This window comes from Sparus aurata, chromosome 7 (genome assembly GCF_900880675.1).
Source record: "Sparus aurata chromosome 7, fSpaAur1.1, whole genome shotgun sequence".
Classification (NCBI taxonomy): Eukaryota; Metazoa; Chordata; class Actinopteri; order Spariformes; family Sparidae; genus Sparus; species Sparus aurata.
Genome location: NC_044193.1, coordinates 12439638 through 12466909, shown reverse-complemented (window position 1 = coordinate 12466909; position 27272 = coordinate 12439638). Strand labels below are relative to the sequence as shown.

General features: G+C 45.3%; 1 protein-coding gene across 4 annotated transcripts in view; it reads right to left on the bottom strand.

Annotated features, from left to right (window-relative positions):
• Positions 1–1536: 1536 nt before the first annotated feature.
• LOC115585155 (nuclear receptor coactivator 3-like) overlaps positions 1537–27272 on the bottom strand; it is a 63210-nt gene continuing 37474 nt past the window's right edge. For 3 of the 4 annotated variants that reach the window (XM_030423316.1, XM_030423317.1, XM_030423318.1), the window contains 21 exons: positions 20880–20987; positions 19514–19674; positions 17535–17635; positions 17262–17436; positions 15202–15384; positions 13916–14002; positions 13113–13253; positions 12279–12426; positions 11450–11979; positions 10241–11358; positions 9989–10121; positions 9400–9558; positions 9038–9268; positions 8845–8950; positions 8565–8736; positions 7920–8246; positions 7294–7392; positions 6011–6263; positions 5453–5630; positions 5143–5347; positions 1537–4219 (listed from right to left, as the gene is read on the bottom strand). In XM_030423316.1, coding sequence (XP_030279176.1) covers positions 4208–4219; positions 5143–5347; positions 5453–5630; positions 6011–6263; positions 7294–7392; positions 7920–8246; positions 8565–8736; positions 8845–8950; positions 9038–9268; positions 9400–9558; positions 9989–10121; positions 10241–11358; positions 11450–11979; positions 12279–12426; positions 13113–13253; positions 13916–14002; positions 15202–15384; positions 17262–17436; positions 17535–17635; positions 19514–19674; positions 20880–20968 — 4608 coding nt within the window. In that variant the 5' untranslated portion in view covers positions 20969–20987 and the 3' untranslated portion in view covers positions 1537–4207. Of the gene's footprint in view, positions 4220–5142; positions 5348–5452; positions 5631–6010; positions 6264–7293; positions 7393–7919; positions 8247–8564; positions 8737–8844; positions 8951–9037; positions 9269–9399; positions 9559–9988; positions 10122–10240; positions 11359–11449; positions 11980–12278; positions 12427–13112; positions 13254–13915; positions 14003–15201; positions 15385–17261; positions 17437–17534; positions 17636–19513; positions 19675–20879; positions 20988–21498; positions 21976–27272 lie in introns of those variants that run through there. The other variant, XM_030423319.1, reaches the window with a different exon arrangement.

Here is a 27272-nt window from a genome sequence, read left to right as displayed (position 1 = left end):
TTGGCGGCAGATTTTGTAGAATAACAAAATAACTGGTAATTTTGTGATGAAATAAAATGTTGGTAACACATTCGATGAAGCCTCGGTATGTAATGCATTATAACCAATAATGACAGTGGCTATAATGCACCTACAGCATCTAATTATCACAGTTATAGCATTCATGAATAGTCGTAATATGTAAGGATTTCTTTGAACAAACAACTAACTACAATTAGTTAAAGAATGAGAAGAGTTGTTATGTTTAATGACATCTGTGTACTGTGCTGCAGAGACATCTACTGAAGTGAGCGTGCTAACCAGCTAGCTCCAGCCTGTGCTAGTTAATTAAACTCTAACACTTCCTGTGCGCCCAATGCAGCTACAGTTAGCGGTTACTTGAGTGATGTGCTGCCCCCATCTGTTTTGAGCATGAAGTCTACAGGTGGCAAAATTATTATACATTTCACCTTTATTCTTCATAACTTAACAACTCATAGTGACCTATAACCAGCTTTTGAGGTATTTGCATCTGCCCACAACACTTGATTTTTCTTGTTTTTTTTTCTTGAACACTAACATTTACTTATAATCACATTATATTGCTAATAATAGTGATTATGATGTGTTATTAATATGTGGAATTTTCTGTGCAATGACTTGAAATGCTGCTCAAACATTATTCACTTCAACAGAATGCACTGAGAAACACTGGGACGTTATTGACCTCTTGAGAAACATATATGTTAAGATTGCTGTAGGTGATTGTCTGTATTGCTGCATATCACACGATTTGTATTAAGAAAAAAAGTGAGCACAGAAGTGTTGGTCATCTGTTTCTACAGTGAACTATGTTATCATTTGAAAAAATGGCAGGTAATATACATTGTTTTACAATTTCGTGCTCCTGTCGTTTTTATGGAACATATGTGAGTATAGAGGGGAAAAGTGAATTCCGAGTCTTGTGCGATGGCTTATTGAATTCATACACCGACAGGTGCAAAACAAACCAAATATGAATGGAACCCAATGTGAATCATAAAATGCTTTATAGTGTGTGATTATTGTTACAAAGTACATACGTTGTTGATGCAATATAGACATCGATGTCTTAATGAGTTATGATTATTGCTACATCGCATTAGGAATATTCCTGATTGTTTATAATCATGCTAATACAGTGTCTCTGTACCTTATAACACAGTATGACTATGTTCAATAAGTGTTATAATGTTTTTAATGTGTTAAAGACATCAATATGTTTGACTACTGCAGCTGTACGTTTGGTGTCTTCTCATGAGGTTTGGGCACTTTGTGTGCATGACACTAAAATAAGTCATTCAATCACAAACACACACACACACATCCCAGTTTATGCAGACTGGCAGAGTTCAGCACTTGTGGTTCTTGTTTCTGCAGTAAAACACACATTCACTTCTCTCTACAACACGACTGGACACCGTTTGCCTGCTGCTCGCTGACGGACCGAGCTATGGCTGCAGGATTGTCGAGTCACGTGCTCAAAGTGAATGCTCAAAAAGAACAACAGAGACATTGTAATGTTTAAATATAAATTTGTATTTACATCGATATTAACATCAAGAAACAAGGTAAGAAAAAGAAATGCAGGAGTATTTTACATCCTCTAATAATGACGTTATGTTTCCCAGATGTGTTTTCATCTTTTCTTTAGCGCTGACGTTGCGCCGAGAGGAGTTTCTTTCCTTTAAAGCAAAAACAGACAATTTTTTTTTCAACATTTGTAGATTAAACTTTCATATTCTTCATTGAGATTGGGGTTAGAACAAAAAAAAACCCCAACAACTCCAAGCTATTATTCTGAGACATAATGACATCAATCATGAAACCTCCTCTCCCAGCTTAGAAAATCTCGACATTCTCGTGTGAAATAACCGTTTGCAGCACCACAATTCAACTGGCCGTAAGTTCTACAGAAAGAAAGAAACAATCACAAACGAAAGAAGGAGTCAAACCACCTCAGCAGAACCAGACTCATGGCTACTCTATGTCATACGGATGGGGGTATAATATATGCAATTAAACATATTTAGTTCAATGTATATTATAGGTTATGTGCAACAGTAAAAGCACACATGAGTACTTGCACGATCTACGTCAGGAACTGTCTACGCACTGCAGAATGACAAACAAAAATCTTTGGATTGAGCGTGTGTTCCAAGGTAGATTTCTTAACAAAAGCTTCACAGGAAACAAAATAAAGGCAAACTTAAATGTAAAAAAAAAAGAAGAAGAAAAAAACACCTGCCAGAAGACTGACAAGTACTTAGGGGCTCAAACTGTTTATTGTGTTGCTCCCATGAGGACAAACCGAACGGACTGATGGACAGTTATACGGCGGGACTGACTTTCCTGCACAATTCACAGAAATTCTCAGGAGTGAAACGGAAAAGAGTCACACATGGAAGCATGAGGTTCGCTTCAGAAAAATATCAACCCCACGTACTCATAAGACATCTGGGCCCCTAGAAGGCTAACACAATCATGTGTCAACTCTTTTTTTTTTTTTTTAGATTTTGTGTTTTCTTTTTATCGTCAAAAGAAAAATAATTTATTTAAAAAAAGAATTACACACTAGCACCTCTTTAGCTAAGACCAGCACCACACAGGGCTTTCTGAGAGAAAGAAAAGAACAAATCTACACGTACTGCTTTAGAAAAAAGGAGGCCCTTCCTCTCCAACCGATGGTTAAAGTATTGAAAATAAAAGCTGACCTATGACGGATTAAGAAAATTACACTTTTAAATATCAAGCCTTACAATCTGTGCAAAAACAGTATGTGACCTACAAAAGCATATATATATTTATATATCGTACATTTGAAGCCTATTTACAATTCATATTCACAGACGAAAGGAAAAAAAAAAAAAAAAAGAAAGCTCCAAACAAGACATCAGGTCTAATACTGCAGTGCCGTCGCTTTGAGTAAAACATACTCCAGCTTTGTCCTCAGAGGAAAACCAGGAGGAAGGATTATTGCTCGAAAAATCTGCACACTGGAAATCTTAACATACGCTTCACTTTTCTTTGCACAGCGTGAGCTCATATAGACATAATCTTATAATTGGCAATCAATTTCATCTCTGCGCTCGTCGTTAACACTGTGAATTGGCACGAGGTAACCAAAATATCTGCAACATTTGGAATCTAAAAATTACCTCTGGAATGATAAAACGATCTGGAAACTGTATAAATATAAGTGGAGTTCTGATCATTAATAGAAGTCCAAAATGGTTTCATTTTCTTCTGTGGTAATAAATTGGTTCACTGTAGACAAGAGTGTTGGATAAAATCTGTGCTTACAGCCTTTCTACTGGTTCCCACTTGAGAACAAAGACCACCGAGGTTACCCATTTCCAATCAACAGCCCTCAGTAGCTCGGAGAGGAAAAAAGGTCGGAGAACACACACACAAAAATAAAACAGTAAATGTCTGTTGCTATTCATTAATTCTTGGGTAAAGGCCTCTATATTGCCACAATCCTTTTTGATGTTGGCCTTTCCGTAAAGTGCAATCAGCCAACGAGTAATTCAGTCGTACTTCCTGGACGACGAAACAAATGTGCTACTGCTTAATGACATTCATCTGAGTGTCACAATCTGATGACTCGTCAATCGAGAACTGTGTTTTTGCTTCAGCGTCGCAGAGATCCTTCAGGAGCAGCGGAGAGGCGAGAGGAGGAGAGAAAAAAAATCCCAGTTCGGAGTTCAGAAACGAGAGAGGAAATCCCCACATTTTTACATCTGAACACAGCTTCATGGTACATTCGACGAAGGAGGGGATGTCAAGTCAAGTGTCCGTCCACCGTCACTGTTTGGTCCAGCGAGCGGTGCGTGCTCACCTAGGCACACACACGGCTCGTAAAGAGAGAGGGGGATAGTAAAACTACGGGAGGGATCGCACGTCTGTTCGAACCGTCTCCAGATTGTAAATGGGTGTAAATGTGTCACAGTGTTTCTGATTCTCCTGTGACAGTCTGACTGTTTCCCCTCCATGTAGCCAGACTAACGTTACTGGCAGCGAGTTCACTCCCCCGTCTGGTGGGAGTGCAGCACTACACACACTACACACACACACACACACACCCACACCCACACACACCGCTTCATCCTCCACACACTCCAGTGCTGCAGCCGTGTCCTGTCTCTGGATGGAGATCACAGTGAGACAAAAGCTTCTGTCCTGACGCTCAGCAGTATTTCTAGATTGAGAGGAGGAAAAGAGGAAAACATAGTGAAGAAGTGCACAATTTACCAAATCTCAGTCTGTCTAGTTTTAGTTAGACAGGATAGATTCTCAGTTAAAGCAATAGAGTCAGTATGTACACTGAAATGGTTAATGGTTGCTGTAACTGCTTCTCTTATTCATATTAGACACAAACAAATCTCAATTTAAGCCATGCAGGAAACATTTTCAGTCCTTGTCCTGCACAGCTGAAGTTAAAGGGCTGGTTCACATCCAAACTAACGTGTTAATAGTCAAACAATAACGCAAATGAAGCCATTGAGGTGGCAGTAAACTGGGAACTTAGGTAAGTGTTTTTCGTCGAAGGGGTCTGGTGGCAATGAAGTGAATAATATGAGCAGAATATGTTTGTTTGTTTTTATATTGCGTGTGGTGTCTTTATTTTGACCTGTAAAGCAAGGCAAAAAATCGGACCATTTAATATGAAACATGATCAGAGTAAGTCAATTAACAGAGGTATCTTTCCTAAGTTAGCCTTTACAGTATGAAGTTGCCTCTTTGTGTTTCCAGAGAAGGATCAGTCAGGTTTCTAACCAAATACAGACACATTTTTTTTTTACAGATTTTCCAGAAAATCCGCTAAAAAAAATGCAGATTAATGAGTTTTTTCCACAATTACCATTATGTACATTTTAGGAGTTGGTTTGCAGAAATAAACTGAATGAATGATGTATTAATCTCAAGAAGGTCACAGGGTTTTTGTTTCCTTCAGTGGATGTGGATTCAGAGGGTGAATAACACAAAGCTGAGCATTTGAATAAAGGAGAGAAATGTTGACAGCAAGCTATAACCTTTTTGTGTACATATGGGAATGTTAGTTTTAAGCTAAACCTGAAGAACTGTGAACCTATCCTTTAAGTATTTACACACTTCACATACCTGATCAGGTCCCATAGGAATGCGTCCCATCACCATTGGGTTCATACCCATCTGCCCTCCCATCTGCCCCATGTGACCTCCTCCTCCACTGGCTGGCATGCCCCCGTTCATCATCATGCCCCCGTACTGGCCTGGATTCCCCTGCTGCCCAAACTGCTGCTGCCCTGGAGGTCCCTGCTGCCCGAACTGCTGCTGAGGGTACGAACTGGTGAAGGAAGCAACAGGAAGGAAGGATTGAAGAAAACAAGAATTTAGCCAAAGTATCTCCTGGCAGCACAGTGTTGTGCTGTAATTGTGTTTGATGTCATACCTGTTGCGTCCCATGCCCCCCTGCGACCAGCCTTTCATTTCTGCGCCCTGGTACATGGGACCGCCCTGCGGGTGCTGTTGCATCATGGGGTTTTGAGGTCCCAGCCGGCCGGGCATCATGGCGTTAGGAGGACTGCCGCCTGACGGGCCGAATGAGGGGTCTCCCTGCTGGCCCATCCCTGAGAAGACAAATCATGAATCCTCAGCTCACTCCTCTCGTCACAGGAAAGACATAATGGATACATACTGATGGATAAAGGAGACAATTCTGATGACTAGGAGTGTCTTTGATTTATTTGGCATTTTCTATTGCTTTTATGTTGTACTGAACTCTGAACCGAGCCGAGACCTCTCTCTCTATTATTATCATGGTACACATCTTATTGTGTCTAACTTGAGATGTATATGGACTCCCTTTCAACAAATGTTGTTTTCTGTTACACAAATATGCCAATCTTCTCTTTTTACATGACAAATACGACACCAGAACACTGCAGTGCACAAACTCACCACCAGGGCGCAGCAGTAATCTGCTGGGTACTGGGCTCAGTAGACTCACCATAATTCCCGCCGTAGCCGAACTGCTGGGGGCCCGGCTGGCCCATGTTTGGACCCCCCATGGGGTTGTCCATGCCACCGGGAGCCGTGACGTTTGGAGGAGGACTGAAGCCTCCTGCTGCTGCAGCAGCGGCCGCTGCCGCCTGCTGCTGCTGCTGCTGCTGCATCAGCATCATCATGCGCTGCCTCCTCATCTGCATGGTGACCATCTCTCTGCTGCGCTGAGCCATCATCTGAGCGTTGATGAAGCCCGGCTGCACAAAGGAAACAATCAGAGAGATTTAATACATTTACAGCTTCAATAAAATATTTGTGTTATAAAATCTACCGCATGTAAATGTCAAAATGTGAGTACGATCAGGTCCCTTTGACAAAAATATGTAACGTTAATTTAGATGTAACTGAACACAATATTAAAGTATTAAATCAAAGTCAGCAGAGGACATGCCAGCCATCAGCATCATCTGAGTCTGGAGATGAAGGCAGACTACAGGAAGAAGTCACTGTATTCCTTTAAACATACTTTGTGCTGCGACCATCATCCCTTCCTCTCATCCTCCACCTCCAACGGTATCTGCCTCCTGACTATATACTTTCAATTAAAGGATAAGAAAAAATAATAAATACCAGAAAATCAAATAAAGATTTTAACAGAACTATGGCAGCCCTTGAAACCTTCAGATTTCCTGATTTATAATCTCTTGGGACGTGAAGGACGACTACAGAATAAGCTCCTCAAAAGGCGCAGCAGGTGATGAACCTGCCACAGGATCTGTGGAGGCGGCTCTGCATGACAATCAGGACATAAATCGGCTACCGAACAGGACGCGACAAGACTGAAATCAACAATAAGGTCCACTGAAAGGTTCAGTTCCACATGAGGAGTTCAGCATTTATAAAGGATTTATAAGTTGTTATTATTGTTGTACAAAGTCTTTGTAGAATAATTAGAGGAAATTAATACGATCGGCTTTCTGGGAAAATCTCTTTGGTTGGTGTTTTTTGCGATAAAGCAGTTTGTTGGCAATCCATTAATAACTTGATTTCAGCATTAAGTCTGCAGTTATCCATGTTCAAAGTTGTTAAAGCATTGATTTTGGTGCAGGTTTACTAGAAAGACTTCCTAATGAATTGAAGGGATAAAAAGTATCCTGATGGAGGCTAAAACCCAACCGGAGAATGTGCGGATGTGTGCAGACTTGATTCTGATTCTGATATTAAGTCTCATATTGCAAAATCAGCGTTTCGGTGCTTCATCTGTAAGAGTCGCTGTCTGTTATCTACCTGTCCTCCCATGCTAGGCTGCATGCCGGGCCTCATGCCAGGGTTGCCTCCCGGGTTCTCCATCTTCATGCCCATGCCCTGCCGCGTCTGATTCATGAACTGAGGAAGGAAAAAGAACATTTAACATAAAGATGGAGGAGCAAATGTTACTCTGACCTCTGCGATGGTGTGTTATCAGGTCTTAGTGAAAAATAAATGAGACAGCTACAGATCGTCCTGAAAGTCCTCGCTAATACCAAGAAGGTCGAGCACATTACACCTTAAATAAGTGCACCGGCTTCCTGTTTGTCAGAAGATGGATCTTGAATTCTGATTTCTTGCCTATAAAGCACGAGATGGTCTAGGGCCTAAATATATCTTGTTTACTTGTATGTTATGAAGAATCAAGACCCCTCAGGTCATCGGGAACTGGTTTACTCCAACCAAACAAGATATACCACTGATATATTTTTCGCTTTCTCCAAAATGTGAGGCCTTCTGCAAAATTTTAATCTGCATGTCTGCTTTGATAGCAGCACCTGTATTTGTAATTCTTCCAGTGTGAATGTTCTGCGCACTAACAGATGGGACAGAGGCTGACTGTTTTCATGTAAATTGATGGATCTGTGAACTTCCTGTGGTCATACCTGCTGTCCCTGCAGCCTCTGCTGCAGCTGGAGCCTCATGGGCTTGTTGGCGGTCATCATCCTGGGTCTGATCATGTTGGCACGCGGGTGTCCCATGCCGCCCATCCCACCCATACCGGGGAAGCTGCCACCTTGGCCCATCTGAGAGAGCATGGGTCCAAACCCTCCCTGCTGGGCCTGTCCCTGCATGGGATTCCCTCCATAGCCAGACTGCATAGGCATGGTGGGGGGTCCAGGATATCCCTGTCCATAGAGAGGCTTCTGGTCCAGCACCATGGATGGGTCCTGGCCTGGAAAGGGCTCCATTGGCTGCTCAGCTCCCTGGGTCTGGAGGGGACAAAAAAAAGAAGTTTTTTAAACTTGTCCTCTGATTGATTCATTTCCAAATGGTTGGTTCTGTAATTGTCTTTTTCTAAGCAGCACAGACAGATCCCTCTAGGCTCATCCATCTCCCTTTGGTAAAAGAACAGTCTGAACACGTTGAATCATGACTGCAATATCTAATGCAAAGATGAACGTACGGCTCACTTATGAGTCATGATATATAGGTCGATCAGTTCTCCTTTCACTTTACTTCTGAAGGGAGATAGAAGAGCACAGAGGGTGTTGTTAATCCAACGTCTTATAATTTCTGTGATCACCCACCTGGCTGACCAGGTCAGGGATGCCGAGTGCTCGATCTATCTCTTCAAGAGCGATGCCGTCCGTGTTATTCAGCAGAGAGTCTAGCTGGTCCAGGAGCGCCCGCTCGTCGCTCTGACCCTCACTAGTGGTGGGAGGCACCAGGAGGTCATCTAAGGTGTTGCTGAACTGGCGTCTAAGAGAAACGGACACATGAACATCATCATATTTAGAATAAACTTTCTCCTGAGCTCACTGCAGCTAATCAGGAACTAACACAGACATTAAGGAATAATGCACTAACCTGTTACCCTCCATGCCCATCATGGAGTCCGGCCAGGAGGGGGACTGGTTGGCCTGGCCCTGCTGGCTGAAGGGGCTCATTCCCATGCCCATATCAGCAGAGCCTCCTAAACCACGACAAGACAATATGTTAATACACATTAAGAGTATCTAGGCAGTCATTGGTTAACAGGAAGGACTTGGCTGAGATGTACCCATTTCCATGAGCTGTTGCTGCAGCATAGACCTGCTGCCTGGAACGCTGTTGGAGCGGCTGACCATTGGTCCAGACATCATGCTCTTACTACTGTTGTACTCCATGCCTGGGCGCATCATGGAGGGGTGCCCTGCTGAGCCCACAGGGCTGGCACTGGAACGGGGCATTCCCCAGTCCCCTGACCCCCCCATGGGAGACCTCTGGGGAACCATACCCCTATTCATTGGTCCTGGTTATACAGAAACAGACGGTGTGTCAGTAAGGTGAGCAGTGTCGACATTCACCATCTTACATTTGTCTCTTTAAAGTCAGGGACCTAAATTGGCTAACAAATAGTGAGAGAGCCTCATGAACACACACCCATGTTTCCTGGGTAGCCGTCTGGGCTGCCCATCATGTTCTCCTGCTTGATGAGCATGGGGCGTCTGCCTGCTCCTCCGGGCCCACCTGGGGGCTTCCCATCTATGGACATGGCCCTCTGGAAGGGCCCTCGAGGCCCCGGACCTATTCCTGGACTCCCTGTACACAAAAAGTATAAACACATTCGTCACAAACTTCTGTTTTCCTCAAAAATAGGGACAATATAAAAAAAAATAACACCTCAGTACCCTCCGGCATTTTGAAAACACTAATAAGTACTCAGAGAGTAAGAACGTATAAAACACTTATTTTCTCATAATATTTAATACTTCTTTGATGCGGAAACACAATTTCAAACAACTTTTACTATAAAGCTTTCCTGCATTGTCTATAACTTAAATAGTGTAATTCCGTAAAAGAAAAACTGCTTTGTGAGGCTTGTATTTGCAGCTGTAGATGCAAAACAAAACTAAGACAAATAACATAACAAACATTTTACATTAACATAGTCACATATAATGTCCTATTCCCTGCTCTGCATATAACTGTCACTTCTTCTTCTTCTTTATTTGGTTCTTGAAGCACTTACCCTGCAGACCCTCATCAACGCAACCCTGGGGTTTGTTTCCTGTGTCGTTAGCGCCTCCAGCTCCAGCCTGATCCGGGTAAAAGTCAGAGCTTGAACCCCTCAAGTCCCCAAGGATGGACTCTAGGTTGTGCAACTAGAAAATAAATATAGGTCAAAAGTTATAAAGTGAAAGTCAGTGGCGAATCACAATCATCCAGATCAAACGTTATCAGACATACAAAGATATATGTCCCAACAAAGACGCAACCTTACATCATCAGGTGGCTCTGACTTGATCTTGCTCTCAGGATGTTCTGGTGCAGGGCCCGGTCCAGATCCAGGGCCACCCCGAGCAGGGCCGCCAGCGGCCCCCGGGGCTCCCTTCCCGTCTAGCTCTTCAAGTTTAGGCTTGACATCTGCCGGCTCTTTGGAATCATCCTTGTTGAGGAGGTAGTGGAGGAGGGCGTGGGTCTTCTCCTTCTTGGGGCTATGTTGCTCCTGCTTGGGTTCAGTCATCCCAGGCCCCGTCCCGGTCCCTGATCCACCTGTTCCAGCCTCACTGCCCTCCTGGCCGCCCAGCGACACCTTCCCCGTAGCTTCAGCTGTGATCTTGGCTACTTCATCTGGGGTGTTGCCGTTTTGAAGAAGCTTGTGAAGGATCTTGTGCTTTTCTTGCAGTGAGCCTGTGTAGTGGGCTGACGATAGTGATGTTGACACGCCTCCTGGCCCAGTCGCCTGGCCTGAGTTGGCACTGGCTGAAGAAGAGGAGGAGACCCCAGTAGACGAGGGGCTAGTCATGCCTCCAGCGGGGTCCTTACTGTCTGAGCCTGCAGGAGTGCTGCTGCTGGTCGGAGGCGGTGGTACAGGGGGCCCTGTTGGCCCGCTGCCACCTATTCCCAGCTCCTCAGTTGGGGAAGTCAGCAACTGCAGCAGCTTCTTATGCCCCTTACTGTCTGGTACCCTGCGGGGGGGCTCAGAGCTCGCCACTCCCGCCTCATTGCCTCCCTCTCCAGATTCTTTTGTTGCTGTAGCTGCCTGGCTGTCTGGTCGGTCACCAGAACTCTCAGCCTGAGGATGCTGATGATGGTGGTGATGGTGCATGGGGTGGTGATGGTCGCTGGGCCCAGGCCCTAAACCTCCCGCTGGGCTTTTGGAGCCATCTTGGCCTGGTTTGGCCGGCTGATTGGGTTGAGAGGAGGACGAGGAGGAGTGAATGCTGGGAGAGCTGTCTGGTTTAAGGGCCGGCGTGGGGGACGTAAGGGTTGAGGGGAGGGAACTCCCGACTCCTTCACTGATCGCTTGTAGGGCGTTGAGTGAGCTGCTGGAGAAAGTGGTGGTGCTCCCGCCACTTCCTCCACCACTGACAATGCCACTCATGGGAGAGTGGATGCCTAGAGAGGAAAACATCACTCAGATTTAATCATTTTAAACAAGAACCTTTCTACAAAATTAAAGGTTAACTATCAGTCAAGATTGACTTACCTCCAGGTGAGAACTGGTTGCTGCCCATCTTCGGGCTCCCTCGGTTCCGGGGCGACATCAGGAGTCCCTGCTGGGGGCCGCCCATTCTGGGGCTTCCCGACGGGCTGTTCATACCGCTCAGCCCAAATCCTCCGCTGCTCTGAAACGGGGGCTGCTGTGGATGCTGCTGCATGCCTTGTCCCGGGTGATTCATGGGACCTATCTGATTCATCTGGTTCATGTGCCCCACCTGATTCATCTGCCCCATCTGATTCATCTGCATCATGCGGTTGCCCATGCCTCCACCTCCACTTCCTCCTCCGCCGCTCCCTCCGTACATAGAGCCGCCTCCCATCGGGCCCATGTGACCCATGTGGCCCTGCTCGTTCATCCCAAAGCTCCTGTTCATGCTGCCCATGCCCCCCATCCCCATCCCCCCACCGGTGTTCATGTTCATCTGGGCATTTGGGTTAGGGCCTCCCATGCCCTGCTGTCTCATCGTGTTGGGCATCATGCCTCCACCTTGATTTGAGCGGTATCCATTTGGTTCTCTGTGTGGAAGGAGAGGGACAAAAGCAAGGTTTGAAAAAATGCAAAAACCTTGAAAGAGCTCTCAGACTGTAGGTGCTCAGTATAAATGCAACTAAAATAGCACCTCCTGTGTGGAGTCTTCTCACTGTTCATAGGATGTCAGTGGATAAAAGCTACTTCAGCTGCTACTTCAGCTATTGAATGCCTCGGCTGCATTGCATAGATATGCTGGAAGTGCTTTTTTTAGTCAATACAGTAAATGACACATCCTTTTGCTCTGTTTGAATGAAGCATTACGTGTGCATTCTCAGTTTCTGACCTCTGTAATAGGTGAGTGGAGATGAAGCCTTGCGGCTCGTTGCTCATGGGGTGTCGGTAGAGTTTGCTCTTGGTCTGCGCTGTGACTGGAGTGCCGTCGGACAGGGAGAAGCGGTACAAGGGTGTCTCAGCGTGACCCTGCAGAAAGGCTGCGCAGACAGATTAAATGACAAATTAACACCCTGAAACACTTATCTGATAACAGAGGTCATCAATCACTGTCTTTATGTGAAACCAGCTCTGTGATTACACCGAAGATCAATGTTGTTACGCTCCAGACATTTGTATTCATGAGCTCAATATTGATACACTAATGCATGAGGTGTGGTTGTGTGTATTTCATCAGTAGGTCTCATTACTGAATGGAGGTCCGGCCAAGACGATTGTGGATTTGGGAGAATGTTGATACTACTACTACCTGACCGACTCCAAAGTCGGCTGGAATTGAGTCCACAAAACATTTCTGAAGGCCAAATATCCCAATTTGGTTTGAAAAGACTTTGTTTACAACCTTGACGTGAGGTCGAGCTCGAGCAGACAGGGCGCTAACACTTTTAGCTCAGTCTTTACGGTGAAGATTTTGGCTTCAAAAGGGTGTAAAATAAAGTATTTTCAAATCAATTCGAGGCTTCAGGAGACTTGGATTACGTAATCCAAGTCTCTGAAGCCATAATGACTGAATTTAAGTGAATTTATCCTTGATAGCTATGAAAATAACTTCGTGAGAGACAAGATAGAATATACAACTGAGTAAATAGCACTAAAAACAAATTCACTAATTTCAAAATACTTCAGCAGTCTATTCCAGGTGCGTGTGTGGTCATGTGTGACCCACCCTCATGGTAGTGGCGTTTGTGCGACCACGGCTGCCCATCACTGTGCTGAAGGAACATCTGAATGCAACGCCTCAACAAATCCTCCCAGCCGGGACGCATCGATGCTCGCAGAGAATTCTGGTCGATCTGGATCAGTTTACCTGCCGGGGAGGACGGACAGGGGGACGGGTGGAGGGAAGGAAACAAGAAGAAGTCGTAAGAGGGATCAGTCAGAGTTATAGTCTGTTGGATCTTTTGGGTTTGTATTTAGGGGACAAACTGTTCTGTGCTTGCCATGATTTCACTGAAATTTTAGGTTTTAAAAGAAACGTACTGGCCCATATCTTTGATTTCATGGTATATTGTTAAATTGGTCATAAATATATCTCTTGTGCCACATTTAGTCAGGAAATCTCAATTTAATGGGACAACAAGCCACATACAATCTTCTTTTACCAAAACAAGTTGTTTCCAGTAACAGCATAATCATGTATCAAGTCATCTTCCACTTAAACTGGTGATTTTTATCTCATTCCTTGGTCATAATTTTCTTCAGTGTGCTAAAATTAAGAATCAAAAGACCATGAATGAGGAATTACACGCTGATACTCAGTGTAATTTACTTGTTGCTGTGCTGTAGCAAGTCTGATCTTGAGTAATTTGATTTCAAAATCAGCTCTTCCACTTATTTCAAACCTTGGAGCACAGAGCCTACTTACTTCAGGATTTCTTCACAAGTGAAATGATAGACCGATAATTCCAATAGTATGAAGTCTTCTTTTATTTCTAGCTTTTCCTTTTTGCAGGTTATGCAGCTCCTTACCTGAGAGCTCATGCCGTGTGTTGAAACTCTCTGTTCTTTCCATGGCTGTCACCCGTCGGGCCACACAGATCATACATGACTGAAGGTCTGCAGGTGAAAGAAGAGGAGTGTCAGTAACGTTTTGGTTGGTTTTAATGTCAGTGACTGAAAAATGCGTCTCTACCCCTCTGTTCGGGATTGCACTTTTGAACTTTTGATTTTCAAGACACAATCGTCATGTATGTGCGTAATGTTCACAAATTTTGCAATATATTCATTATTTTTGCAGTATTTCTGTCAGTGTGCAGGCATGTTTTCTGTTATTAAACCAGTTTTTACAGAAGAGAACATGATGGACATTAAGATGCACCAAAAACAGTGAAAAGTAAAAATGGGGAACATATTCACATGAACTTCTAATTATGTGTCCCTAAGCAAGTAACAAATTAGAAATTGTTAAACTGCAAAGTGATTGCTTTAAATTCAGATTTTAAAACAGAGGTTTTTTATTTTAGATCAGAATTCTTCTTAAAGATCCCCTCCAGACCATCTGACACAGTTTGTCCATGAAAAGGTCAACAATCTCATTAAAGCATTCAACAGTTTTAAATTCAGATTTAAAGGGTAACTCCACCACTTTTGCACCTTAAAGCTGTTCACAGGTTCACAGGTCTTGGGGAGTACAACTGCATATGCGCAAAACATTTTTAGAAAGCCTTTTGTGGCTCCAGAGGAAGCTGCATGCAATCTTGATACATCCCCCCCAGTGATGTCACTTTGTGGTTAAAATGCATTGTGGGTTTAAATAGCTCATGAAAAAATAAATCAACAGAACAAGAGATAGCGCCTTTTTTATTCCACACACTTCTTTTTCAAAAACTCTCTACAGTACCCTACAGAACTGTGGGTACTGTAGACACTTCTTGTCTACAGTACCCACAATGCAGTTCAGCCACTGAGTGACATAAGTGGAGGCAATTTATCAGATTACATGCAGCTTCCTCTGGAGCCACAAAAGTCTATACTACTCTTTTCCCGCACGCAGTGGAACTCCCCAAGACCTGTAAACACACTTTAATGTGTCACCCTTTATGTTGAGCACAGAGTCACCCTTAACCAGCCCTCCAAAGTCAAACTCTGCACACACATCATTCTCAAACATCGAGGGGAAGAACAATAAGTAAAACATGTTCTTGGGCAGAGGGGGACTCTAAAAGTTATCCATTACACACAGATGAATGTTATTGTGAAACATCCCAAAATAGCGACCCTTATCATGAACTCAAATGAGAGTATTGCCATCGCACCTTCCCCCTCCTCGATCATGGCCTTGGGCTGTGTGAGAGCAAAACACTGCATGGTCTCGTAGCGTGGCCCTCCTGGCCCCTCCTCCATGGGGCCGTGGGCGTGGCCGAACTTGACCAGCATCCGGCAAGTGAATGTGTGACTCTTCTGTCGGGCTGCCTCGCTTCCCCACGACACTCCATTTACTAAAAAGCAAAACACACAAACAAGAATACATTTACACCCTGGAGTAAAACGGAATGAGCATGAAGCTCCAGGGACTGAAACCCAAACACAGCTATGAATGGATTTCCTGTTATCAAATATCACAACAGCTCACACCCTTTTTTCCTACTGCGGCTCCACGCACACAAACGAAACAAACAAACCACACTGCAACATGTATTTTCTCTCTTAAATTGAGAAGCAGAAGCCTCTCCTGCTGTTCGGATCCCTGGCTAAATGGACCATGGGATTAATGTAGCCAAGGTGTCGATTTCCAATATCTCTCCCTCTCAGTCTGCTCCGCAGCGGGCAGAGGCCAGGGACACTCAGCCATCTATCCTCATTTAGGCCCTGACTCCTCATCACAGTACACACACACACACACACTCATTTAGACGGGGGTCACCTTCACATGGGAGAGGGAGGTAGAGAGAGGAAGGGGGAGGCAAACTTCAGAGAGACATCCAACTGTCCTCCAAGGTCTGGCTGAAGCCTTATCAGGGCCTTGAGTTTGCTGGAGGTTTTTAGTCTGGCAGGTGAAGGGAGGGTATAGGAGAGGACCCAGGAGAGCAAGACATGTCGGGGGGGGGGGGGGGGGGGGGGTTCGGATGGTAGTGGTGATTTAACAAGGCCTTGCGTTTCCTTCCTCGATAGAGAAAACACAGCGCAGTCGCCGGCGTCTCCCCTCAGACACAATTAGTCCAACATCGAGGCGAGACGGAGGAGTCGAAAAACACACAGAGCTCACTTCATGTTTTCTGCATTACGTCTGTTTTTTGTTCATGCATGTGGGCCTTTGGTGCTCGGGTGTGTATTTAACTGTAGCTGGCATGGTCAGCGGTCATCCCACAGGAATGTGCAGCGGGAGCGCATTTCATTCATGGGTCCGAAAGATAATGAAGGGGCCGGGCGGCGGAGTGAGACACAATGAGGGGCGGGAGAGCGGCGAGGAAGCCGGTTGAGAAACAGACAACCACAATATTCATCTTAGCGGGCAGCCATATTAAGTTTGAATGAGGCTGAGGAGGAGTGAGTCGAGAGGGGCACGAGGGACGCTCGGAAGAAAAGTGGATTAAGATGACTTTTAAAAGATAAAAATAGTGAATGAATAAAGGAGCGTACCGGGAGGAAGGCGAGGAAAAAGTGAGAGAACGTGTCAGTGACATGTCGGAGCCGTCGCTGCTTAGGAACGTTACTGTGGAGTTAATCGAGTAGCAGGTTCAGTCGAGCACACATATCCATAATTAATCAGCTTTATAAATAGTGCGCTCCATGCACACACACACGGGGTGCCTTACACACGCACGCACGCACACACACACACACACACACACACACAGCACCATCAACAAAAATGCAATCAAATTACTGACACATATGCATGTAAATATATACAATAAGACGTCACGTGCACACGCGTGGAGAAGTGTGGAGGTGCATTATTCAGCAGTAAGTAGTTTCCAGATGGCTGCCATGGGATCTGAATAGAGCTCGGGCCTGTTTTACACTGTCTGGACCACTGAGTGTGACTGACAGCTGCGCTACGCTCTGCCTGCTTAGCACCGAGTGGGTGGGTGCTCCTGTGCACATGTGTTTTGTCAGGTGTGTGTGTGTGTGTGTGTCTTTCTGGAAAGCTCTCATGCACATGAACAGTCTTCCCAGGAGCTCCTCATTATAAAGGAAGAGTTGAGAGCAGAAGAGCATGAATATATAACTGAGGAGTCTGCGTTGTTGTAACCTCTCTGAGTTTGTTTTGTACCTCGGCCCTGTGGAAAATGTCAAGCAGGGTTTGCTCCTGAGCACTCCTGTGAGTATGTTCATGTGTGTAAGAGTGTGTGTGTGTGTGTGTGTTCCTCACTGTTGGTCTTGGGCAGGTTCTTGTGGAACTCCTCCTTGTCGTCCTCATGGAGAATATTGTACACACTGGTGTTTATGAGCTCCTCCTGTTTGTACTGCAGGTACTGAGTCACGTTGTCCGACACGAACACGATGCTTCCCTCCCGGTTCACCACAAACAGGAAGCCGTCCAGAGCCTGAGAGCACAGCGACAGTAAGTCACCACCGGCCAAGTCTGCCAATCAAACCTTGTACAAATATTGTGCAATCAGCCGGGGTTGAGCGCTGGACCCACCTGCAGCAGGAGCGGCCCCAGGTGGTCCTTGTCGATGACCCCCTGACCTGTCGAGGACACGTCTGACTTCTGGACGTCGTCGTCGTTGGAGGAAGCTTTTCCTGCAAGGAGAAGAAAGAGAGGAATTACAAAAAAAAAAAAAAAACCCACAACCACAAATCGCAATTTCAAGCCCAGCTGCCTACAAAAAAGCCAAAATAAAAAAACAAAAAGAAAGAGCAAAGGAGAAACACAAGGTGAGAGCAACGATACCTGAAATTGGAGGACACAGCAAGTCAGTCACTACTCTAGCTGCACCAGCAGGGGGCAGCGTTTCTCAATCTTCACTTTTTTTTCTCTTCTTTTCTTTTTTGGGGATTTAAAACTACAGGTGAGGAGGGAGACGGACGTAGGCAGGTTTCTCTGAGGAGCCCGTCAGGAGGAGTAGAGGGCTGGGTGCATGTGGAGCAGGTAGCAGCCGTCCTCATGCTTTATATTCAGTGTCAGACTCTGAGGGACTGTCTGGTAGGCTGGGGCTAGAGAGAGAGAGCGCGGGAGAGAGCGCAGGAGAGAGCTAGAGAGGCTCTGGAAGCTGTAATGGTGCAGGGGCAGGAGCTGAGGCACCTGAATTAATGGAGGGGCTGAGTCTGAGAGAGAGGGAATGAGAGACAGACAAATAAAGAGAGAGAGACAAGAAGGACCGGAGGTGTGGACGGCGACGATGCTGACGGAGAGCTACCGGCATTTGGGTTGTTGTATTAATGCAGGGGTTTGGTTTGAGAAAGAGGCGGGGGCTGCTCGGCTACAGGAATCATTCTATCTGATTAGCTCCCAAGGGGCACAGATACCCACACAAAGAAAAAAAAAAAAGAGCCACTGCTGCCTTCAGCCAGGCACTGTGAAGTTAGGTAGAGAAGAGGAAGAGAAAGGAGTGTGCACGAAACAGAAAGAGAGAGGCTGCACTCCATCAGCTCACTCAATATCTTAAGATGCTGGGAGCAAACCTAAAGATGCTGCAACTCATTGTGCTGCAAAACAGATGAGAAGGGGGGGAAGAAGCAGAGCAGGAAAAGGAGGAAGATGCGAGAGCAGAGCACGTTAAATACGAGCGAGATCACTGATGGAGAAAAGAGCAGGAATGAAGACTGGCAGAAAGAGCAACTGAAAGTGAGAAGAGAAGAGGAACAGGTAGAAGGCGAGATACGAGTCTAAACGCCTGTGTCATTTCTGTCTTCACTTCCTGTAACTATGGCAACGTGTCAGCAGCCAGTCAGGGCCAGCTGTAGCCTCTTCCCCTTCCTGTCGAGGTGGCAGACGCTGACTGAGCCGAGCAGAGACACGAGAGCAAAAATTCACAGCCGACTCTTCCCCCCCCCCCCGATCTCCACAAATTCACCTTGAGTGGAAGAATATTCACACTGACACAGTCCTGAATGTAAGAGCTCAAAAATGTCCAATCTGCACTGATGATGAGGTCTCAGCCCGCGGCTTTTTAAATTGTGCGCTGAAGAAATGACCGCTGCATAATGGAAACGGAAGTATGACAACAGCAGCTGTAACAGAACTAATAATTTGGCAGTTCAGTAGAATGGATGGGCATGTGATTACCTGCAAACGTCCAATTAAACAGCCCCTGGCGAGGCCAGCGCACAGCTGTGCATGCCCGTAACACACACACAAACACGAGCGCGCACACACACGAATGACAGGTTCACAAAGCATTGCCAATGTTTCCTCCCAAACATAAACAGTTGAGGCTGTGAAATTTGTGGGAGATGAATGACTGATTCGTCCTTGCACCTGGGCTCTGAGGAGGCACGTGCATGTGTGTGTGTGTGTGTGTGTGTGTGTGTGTGTGTGTGTGCGTGTGCGCTTGATAACCCCGAGCTGTCTCTTCCCTCCTCTCTCTCCTCAACATCTTTTCCCAGCCTTTCCTCCACACTTTTCTCAACAGTCCATCTGACCTGCGGTAGCACGGCCGAGTCACAGTGTCCACTCACCCTGCTCTTTGATCTGGCGGATCTGGCGCACCGTCTCCTTGAGGATGGCGCACTTGTCGGGTTTGACGTTGAAGCTGTCGATGTCACTGAGGTTGGCGGAGATCAGCTCGGCTAGCTCCTCGATGTACTTGCTCTCCTGCTCCCGTCGCTTCCTCTCACACCTGCAGAGGGCGATGTGCAAAAAGGTTCAAGCTAGGCTACTTTGCAAAACTACTTCTCTCAGAGTGTCAATGCAGCTTTATAGATTGGAAAATAATGCACAGTGGCTGCAGGGTAGGTGGAAAGTAGATCATTTGGGCGTAATGCCTTTTGAGGGTTTGTTCGGTAACTGAAAAAAAAAAAAGAAAAATTTGCAGTGCTTTTAAATGTAGCTGAAACACACCGACTATCATTTGCAGTAAGTGGTAGGACATTACTGAAACTTGAATCAGATGAGAAGATCGATAGCACTCTTTAAGTTTATAAGTTTAAATATCAAGCTACAGTCGAGGGCGTTATATTAAAGTCAGCTGTAGCCGTCAGCCAGTTGGTTTAGCTTAGCATTAAGATGGGAAGCAAGGGGATTTAGCTTGCTCGGTAAGAAGTTGTGGTTTTGGCGGGGGGTTACATCAAGCACTCAGGAACAATGCAGGTTTTGAAGCCAATTTGGCACAGTGGCCCAACTGTGTAATTACAGCGTCACATGATGCACACTGGCCTCTGTTATGACTTTTCCCCCCATGAGCTTACATTGTGGCAAAAGCAGCTATAAACTGAGTTATTTGTCTAATTATGAGTATTTGAGCCATTCCATAACACTAAAAAAGTCTGGAAGAGCTGCACCATTAAATTCAACTTGGCGGTGAGCTAAATTGGACGTTGTTATTAGTATTTTTGAAGTCTGTAGTTTTACTCGTACTTAGTAGTAGTATGCATTCTTATATCCTTTACAGATTAATGCTGCACTCTATAAAAGTCTCATCTCTCTGTTAGCCATATTTTTCAGACATTGACTGGAAGTCTATTATTTCTCCATCCATTAGTAACAAAGAATACGATGTGATAATAATTGTCTTACTAATCAATATAGTGGTTTGGAGTTGGTGCGTGTTTTATTTACCATCCTGAGAGACTGAAGGTTTTTAACTCAATTACACTCTGAGACAGTTAAATAAAATAAAAAAAAGAGACAAAAGCAAATTTCAAGAATGATAAAATTCCGCCTAAAAAGTGCTTTTTCTACCAAAGTTCGGTACAAAATCCTCTGATGTTTTTTTGCACACATGTTGGCTCTCACTCGTTGCAGCAGCACACAAAGGAGCCACAAGGCTGGTGAAACCACTGACCCAGTAGCCCACTTTCTCTCGTGCCGATCAGCCACACTCACCCCAGACCAGGCGTGTCGCAAGTGGAGAGCTTGCGTTTCCGGTTTTCTGAGCTCAGAGGCTCCATGGAGTTCTCCCCCAGTCCGCTCATCGTGCACACATATCAGCACCTGAGGGGGAAGGAGCGCACACACAGGTGTAAATAAGGCTTTAATAGAGGCAGAGACTGGATTATATAGTCCCCATTAGCCCTTTAGCTCTTATTATAAAGGTAATTGTGACGGAAAGGAATACAAGGGAATCGTCCTTTTGAACTCAGCAAAAAATAAGCAATGCAGAGGCAGGTTGTAAAGGAGGATACAGTGCAAAACAGTACACAGCAGGGTAAAATATGCTTATATCATGCAAATTGTATTCTCCTGGCAGATACTGACGAATATAAACATGTCTCGTCTCGTCTGCCTCCTCCTCCTCCTCCTCAGAGAAAGAGAGTAAGCATGTGAGGTTGTGTTTGTTTGTTTGTTTGTGTGTGTGGGCCTGTGCATGTACGAGTTCATCAGCTTATATGGGCCGCACACACACGCACACACATGCACATACACGCACACACACGCACACAGACACAAGCACACACACAGGATTAGCAGTGTCTCTGATGATAAGCCACGCTGCACAACTAACCCCGTTAGACAGCCGTCTGTCTCCCATAATGCATCATATTTCGTCTCCAGGAAGTGAGCTGATAAAGGTTGCGCGGGGAGGAGAGGCAGATGGGACGAAAAGGAGGCGAGGAGAAGGAGGAGGAGGAGGAGGAGGAAGAGAAGGGAATAGAGGGAAGGAACGGAAGACATGAGAGAGGGAGGGAGAAGCCGGTGCTGTGAAGCAGACTCTGATTGGCCACTTTCTTTGCCACAGTGACAGCAGCTGACACTGGGGAAAGGTAGGAGGGAGGGAGGAAAGAGAGCACAACGAAGGGGAGGGAAGAGAGGAAATGAGGGGGAGATAGATAGATAGAGAGAGAGAGAGAGAGAGAGTGAGAGAGCACAAATGTAGTGGGAGAGAACAGAGAAAATGCAGAGGCAGAAAATATACAGAGGAAGGGGGAAATCAGAGCGAGGAGAGGCAGCGGCAGTGGGAGGGAGTGAGCTGAGAGAGTGAGAGAGACAGACATGTCCGAGAGAGAGAAGAGGAAGAGGAGGGAAGGGGAACAGGTGAGAGAGGAAGAGGAAGACGAGGAGGAGGAGGAGGAGGAGATGTAACATTCAGACGGTCTTGTGTGTGTTTTGAATGCATGTGTGGCGCGCAGAGTGGGCTGAAAGCCTCCGGTACCCCTCTTAACCTTCACAGCCAGAGCAGCTTTTTCATTCCATTGATTACATGGTTATCCTCTGACCAGAGCGCTGCCTCTCCTGCATAGCAAATCAAGCCAACGGCAGGGGGAGAGACGCCAGCCTGTTATTTAATCACCATCATCATCATCCCAGGCTCCTTCTTTAGGGGGATCAGGGCAGTCGGCGGAAAAAAAGAAAACGTCTCATTGCGTTTCGGCTTTTCTAATCTTCTGTTGCGTGCCCCTGGCTCGCAACGAGATCATGACCGGCTGAAACAAGCGGTGAACACACCTCGTCAGTGACACAGAATCATTGCGAAGACTGCTTTCATGCACATCTTCAAGACCAGGTGAAACACAAGTGAATTCCCCTGCAAGACAACAACAGGGAATACTCATAAATCTTCTTCTCAAAGCAAGAGGCGCTCTGAAGACACGCCGATCCTCTTGCTCAATCCCTCCCGCTTTGAGTTTCTTTCAAATTTCTCTTTTAATCTCTCCCTTGAGTACCTCACACCTGACTGTCTGTCTGTCTGTCTGTCGGTCTGTCTTGTTGCCTTTGTCTGCTTGCCTACCTGCGTGCCTTCTTGCCTATCCTCCTGTCTGCCTCCCCTGCGTGCCTGTCTACCTGCCTCCCCGTCTTCGGCTCATCGTTAGACAAACCCCCCGTTCGCTGTTGTCTGATGAAACCTACCACGAGGGAGACGAGGAGCGCAGGAGGATAGAGAGGCAGAGAGGGCGGAGGCACAGAGTCGGAGGGTTCAGAACTCGAGGAGCCAAAGCAAAGTGTTTGAGTGAAAATCCGCCTTTGCCTCTCCGCCAATCGAGCCCGCCCGCCTGCCTGCCAGCCTATTGATGGAGTTCTCAAAGCGGGAGTTGCTCTAATTGCGGAGTGAATGAGGCGGCCCCAGAGAATGGTTGATTAGGAGGCTGCTGAATGCCCCAGGGAAATGGGTCACCTCCAGCCTGGCGCGGGCCGCCCGCTTTTCCAGTGCAGGGAGAAAGTCAATTACACGCCACAGGCAGTGGGGCCTGGTGGCAGCAAGGCAGCGGGCTGCGGTGGGTACAATACAGCAGCAGGGGGCAGTGGGAATGAGACACGTAAAGAGGGAAATGGGAGAAGGTGATGGCAGTATGGAGGGCAGCAGGAGGAGGAGAGATGGGCATGAAGATGGCAATCTAAGGGACAAAGAGTGAGATGCAGTAAATGGAGCAAAAAGTAGGTGATAAGGTAGTTTCTTTGCACCTGGGTTAATAAATGTTTCGAATTAGAGCATTAAGAAAAAAGCCTCAGCTGAAATAAAAACAGAAATTTCAGCAGAAGAAAAGAACACGCGTGGTCAGAGGGAGCAAATGATTTCATGATGAAGTATCTTGAACATGAACGTAAAATATTGGTTAAATTAACAAGGACCAATGGAAGGTGTCTCATGTGACAGATGGTTTAAGGCCGTGGTATACTCCATTTTTGTTTTCTGCCATTCTCCAGGTGTGAGGTGGAGATGTGAAAGCTTATTTTTGCCCCTCCAATCTTTTGAGTGTCCCCCTCTTTCCTTCCCCCAGACTGAATGAAAAATAGGTGAAACAACCCCCTTTATAAAAATAATAAACATAGCTTAAACTGATAAGAAAAAAAAACGTTTTTCACTGTCTCGCTCTTTAATATGATGCCTGGGATTTCAGCCCATATTTGAGAGCAACAACCCTTTACCCTGATGTGATCGGATAAAAAGAGCCTCTTCTAGCCAACCCTACCCTTACAGATGCTCATTTGATAGTTTATCTATTACCATAGACTGGTACAGTGCATAATAGAAACACACTTTGATGATGCACCTTGAAAATGTACATATAATTTAAAATTGAGTTGGAAAAATGAGAGTGGAAATTAACTTGAAAAGAAAGGCATCACAAGCGTGACTCACCAGCGAAAACTGAGGCATAAAACAAACATTCTGCAGGCCAGATGGTTTCTAGATTTGCTTTTGATCAGCTGCATGTGCATTGAAGTCTATAAACTAAATCATGCAGTCGAGGTTGAGTCAAGACAGTAATCAGGGTCAGAGGTAAAAGTGGGAGGCTGTTAATCAGAGTGGTACTTTATCAGCTGACACGTACAGCGCAGGTGGGAGCACACGCGCAGGTAAGCAGCGCTGAACTTTCACAACAATTTTGAACTGCTTCTCAACCCTGATATTGACCTGAGTGATTTCAGGAGGTCACCGCCTTCACGCTGACAGTTGACCCACATATTTTCTGGGTCATTAGACAGGTGTGAAACGGGGATCACTCAGGTCAGCGGTGCCGTGGCTTCACTGGGGTGAAGCTCAGTGTTTTGGGTCTGCTACAGGACAGCAGCCTGCCAGTGACCCTGGAGCCTGAATCCCAGTGGGAGCACTGCTCAACAGGAACCACAGACTTTATGACTTTATGGCAAAACCAGAGGAAATGGTTCACCTCGTGAACTGGAGAGCATGCAATCCAATCCCAGTTCAGCTCACATGTTACAGGACAGACGGACAGACATGATATCTCATTCTGATTAGCTGCCCAAACATCACTTAATTCAACAGCTTGTTTCAAGGCATCTCAAACTCAAGGCTCCCAGAGGATGAAACCGGATGTTTCTTGTTGACCCTCTGACCTTCCTGCTGGCCTCACAATCAGACCAAGGTTTCCTCTTGCATACATGGAATATCATATCTAATCCTGCAATCCGTTGCAGTGTTTCCTCTACATTCATCCAGGAGCAGCAAACCCCCACAGTACAGCTCGATCAAATGGGAAATTGGTCATTATTATCTAGATAACGAAACAAAACAAAAAAAAACACCAACAAGCTCAAAGCCTAGTGCACAGAAGTAGCTCTTCAATGAAGCAAAATTAGCAAATTCAGTGCTGCAAACCTCTGACAGCACAAGATACAAAACTAAGTCAAACAGGGATACACCTGGAACAAATTTAGGCAAAATTAACCACTGCCACCGCTGCGACAAAACAATTTCAAGGGAATTCTAGAGTCATCTTGCCCGAGTACGACAACATTAACGCACCTGATGTCACATATGTGATAACATTATTTTGCTTTAATAAAAGCAGGAGTAACTGGAGTTACCCCTTGACTCCACCAGGCACGTCTCTGTAACCTGGTGTGCAGGACTCTTGTCTTGTTCCATCCTTCACGCCACTTAGAATCCCAGCGAGATCATTTTCAGAAGCAGAGCGTCATGCCTGCCTGATGTTGTTGAGTTGCTGAGACTGTTTATTTCACAATTTCTCCTTGATTTTTGTGTTGCTGCTGTGGCCGAGTAGGCTACGTAGTTTAATCATTAAGTTACTTGTCTGTTTTAAGTGTGCTATTGTTACTATTTCCGATTTAATTTATCACATGAAGAGAGTGAGGAGATTTGATGATAAGATGATGCCAGATGCCAGATTTGTTGTCAAAGTGAAAAAGAAAAAGCGCCCATTTGGCAGTAATTTGGATTTAGACCGGGTCATACGAGGGAATCGGACAACACGAATGAAAAAAAAGGCTGGTTACTTCAACCCAATGTAATTACTCTGTGAATATTTACCTTTTCATCAATTTTTATTTTACACTGTGTTTGTGTTGTCAAACTGGCTGTAACAACTTTATAGTTTTCCATTGATTTATGCTCGATAGAAGTCTGTACGAGCAGACTCCTCCATCTCACCATCACTTAAAGCGTGCTAATCTTGAACATCATGACTAATACTTAAACTGAATAACTGACTTCTGTCTTTTAATGGACTGCAGCAGAACACCCTGTTCAGGCACCGAATATATAACATTCCTGGACTTGTGATTAATATTTGTTGTCTGGATGCAAAACATTTAAGTGGATATTATTCATTTTTTCCTCAATGCAGTTGGGACGGATGATAATTGAAAACAGAGCAAGCGTTCTGCTCCAGTTATTATTGTGACTGTATGAGCAGCACAATTGTCATCATTGTTTGTTTTGGGCGTAATGGGACGTACTGCATGTGTTTCAGCCTCTCAGATACATTTTTTTTTTTTGTTTCAGTTACTTTTGGGGAATATTCATAAAATGGTTTATCACGGCAAAAGTAAATTAAGTTTGCAGAGAGATTTGACTGTTTCTAACAATAACCTTTAGAAAGTTTGTAGAGTCAGGGGATTAAACTTTCAATATTAACTATTCATTTCATGGATATTAATCAGGTTGTTTTTCTGTCTAAATTTGAACAGTGAATTTATTCTGTTTTGAGTTTGAGAGGGAGACTGTTTTTGCAGACAGATGTGAGTTATCCATCTTAACTTCACATAAAAGTCTCACAATTCCCAATTCTAGACATCTTTCAGATGTAAGACTTTGCACTGAATGATGTATTTTCTTGGAGAAATGTGTTTGTTTTCTGTGTGCACAATACAAATGTTTTCAATAAGATGAGTGGCGCTTAAACGACACTGGTGAGTTACACTCGTGGACTCGAGGGGAGCAGATTTTAAACGGATGAACAGCAGCAACTGAAAGCAGAAAAAAAAATAAATAAAAAAAAGGTTTCGGCAGACAGAAAACAAAGTGGAGAGACGACAGCCTTCCCACGACAGAGTGAGTCACACCAGGGGGAAAGAACAATGCAACAAACAAGAACACGTCGGAAAGAGTTACTGGGGCCAGACGACGAGTGTTCGGGAAAATTAGCAGAAACAAATACTAAGCGCACCTCTCTTTAATCTGTGCTGCACTTCATCTGCACGCAGGCAGGTTTATTCCTGTCTCAGCACCGTCCCCAGATAGATTCAGCTAATGTTTCAGCGTCATTTAGCGTCAAATTGAAACTCTTGTGTGTTCTTGTGTTCAAGAGAGCTTGAAGGTTAACACGGCAAAGTTTGTGAAAAAAAAAGTTGGTTCCCTATGTAAAACCGTGATTTAGCCAAGTGTGGTCTCTCGAACACAGAGACGGAAGAACCTGCTACCGTCCAACTTCCGGTGTATCTGCTCGACAGGCGTTTATTTCCAGGAGAAGCTGAGACTGTGTGGGCAGGAGGTTCTGCTTGTTTGGTGACAAAAGCGAGCAGCAGATATGAGGGGAGACAGAGGGGGGAGGGAAGGTGACAGAGTCAGCGTGGTTG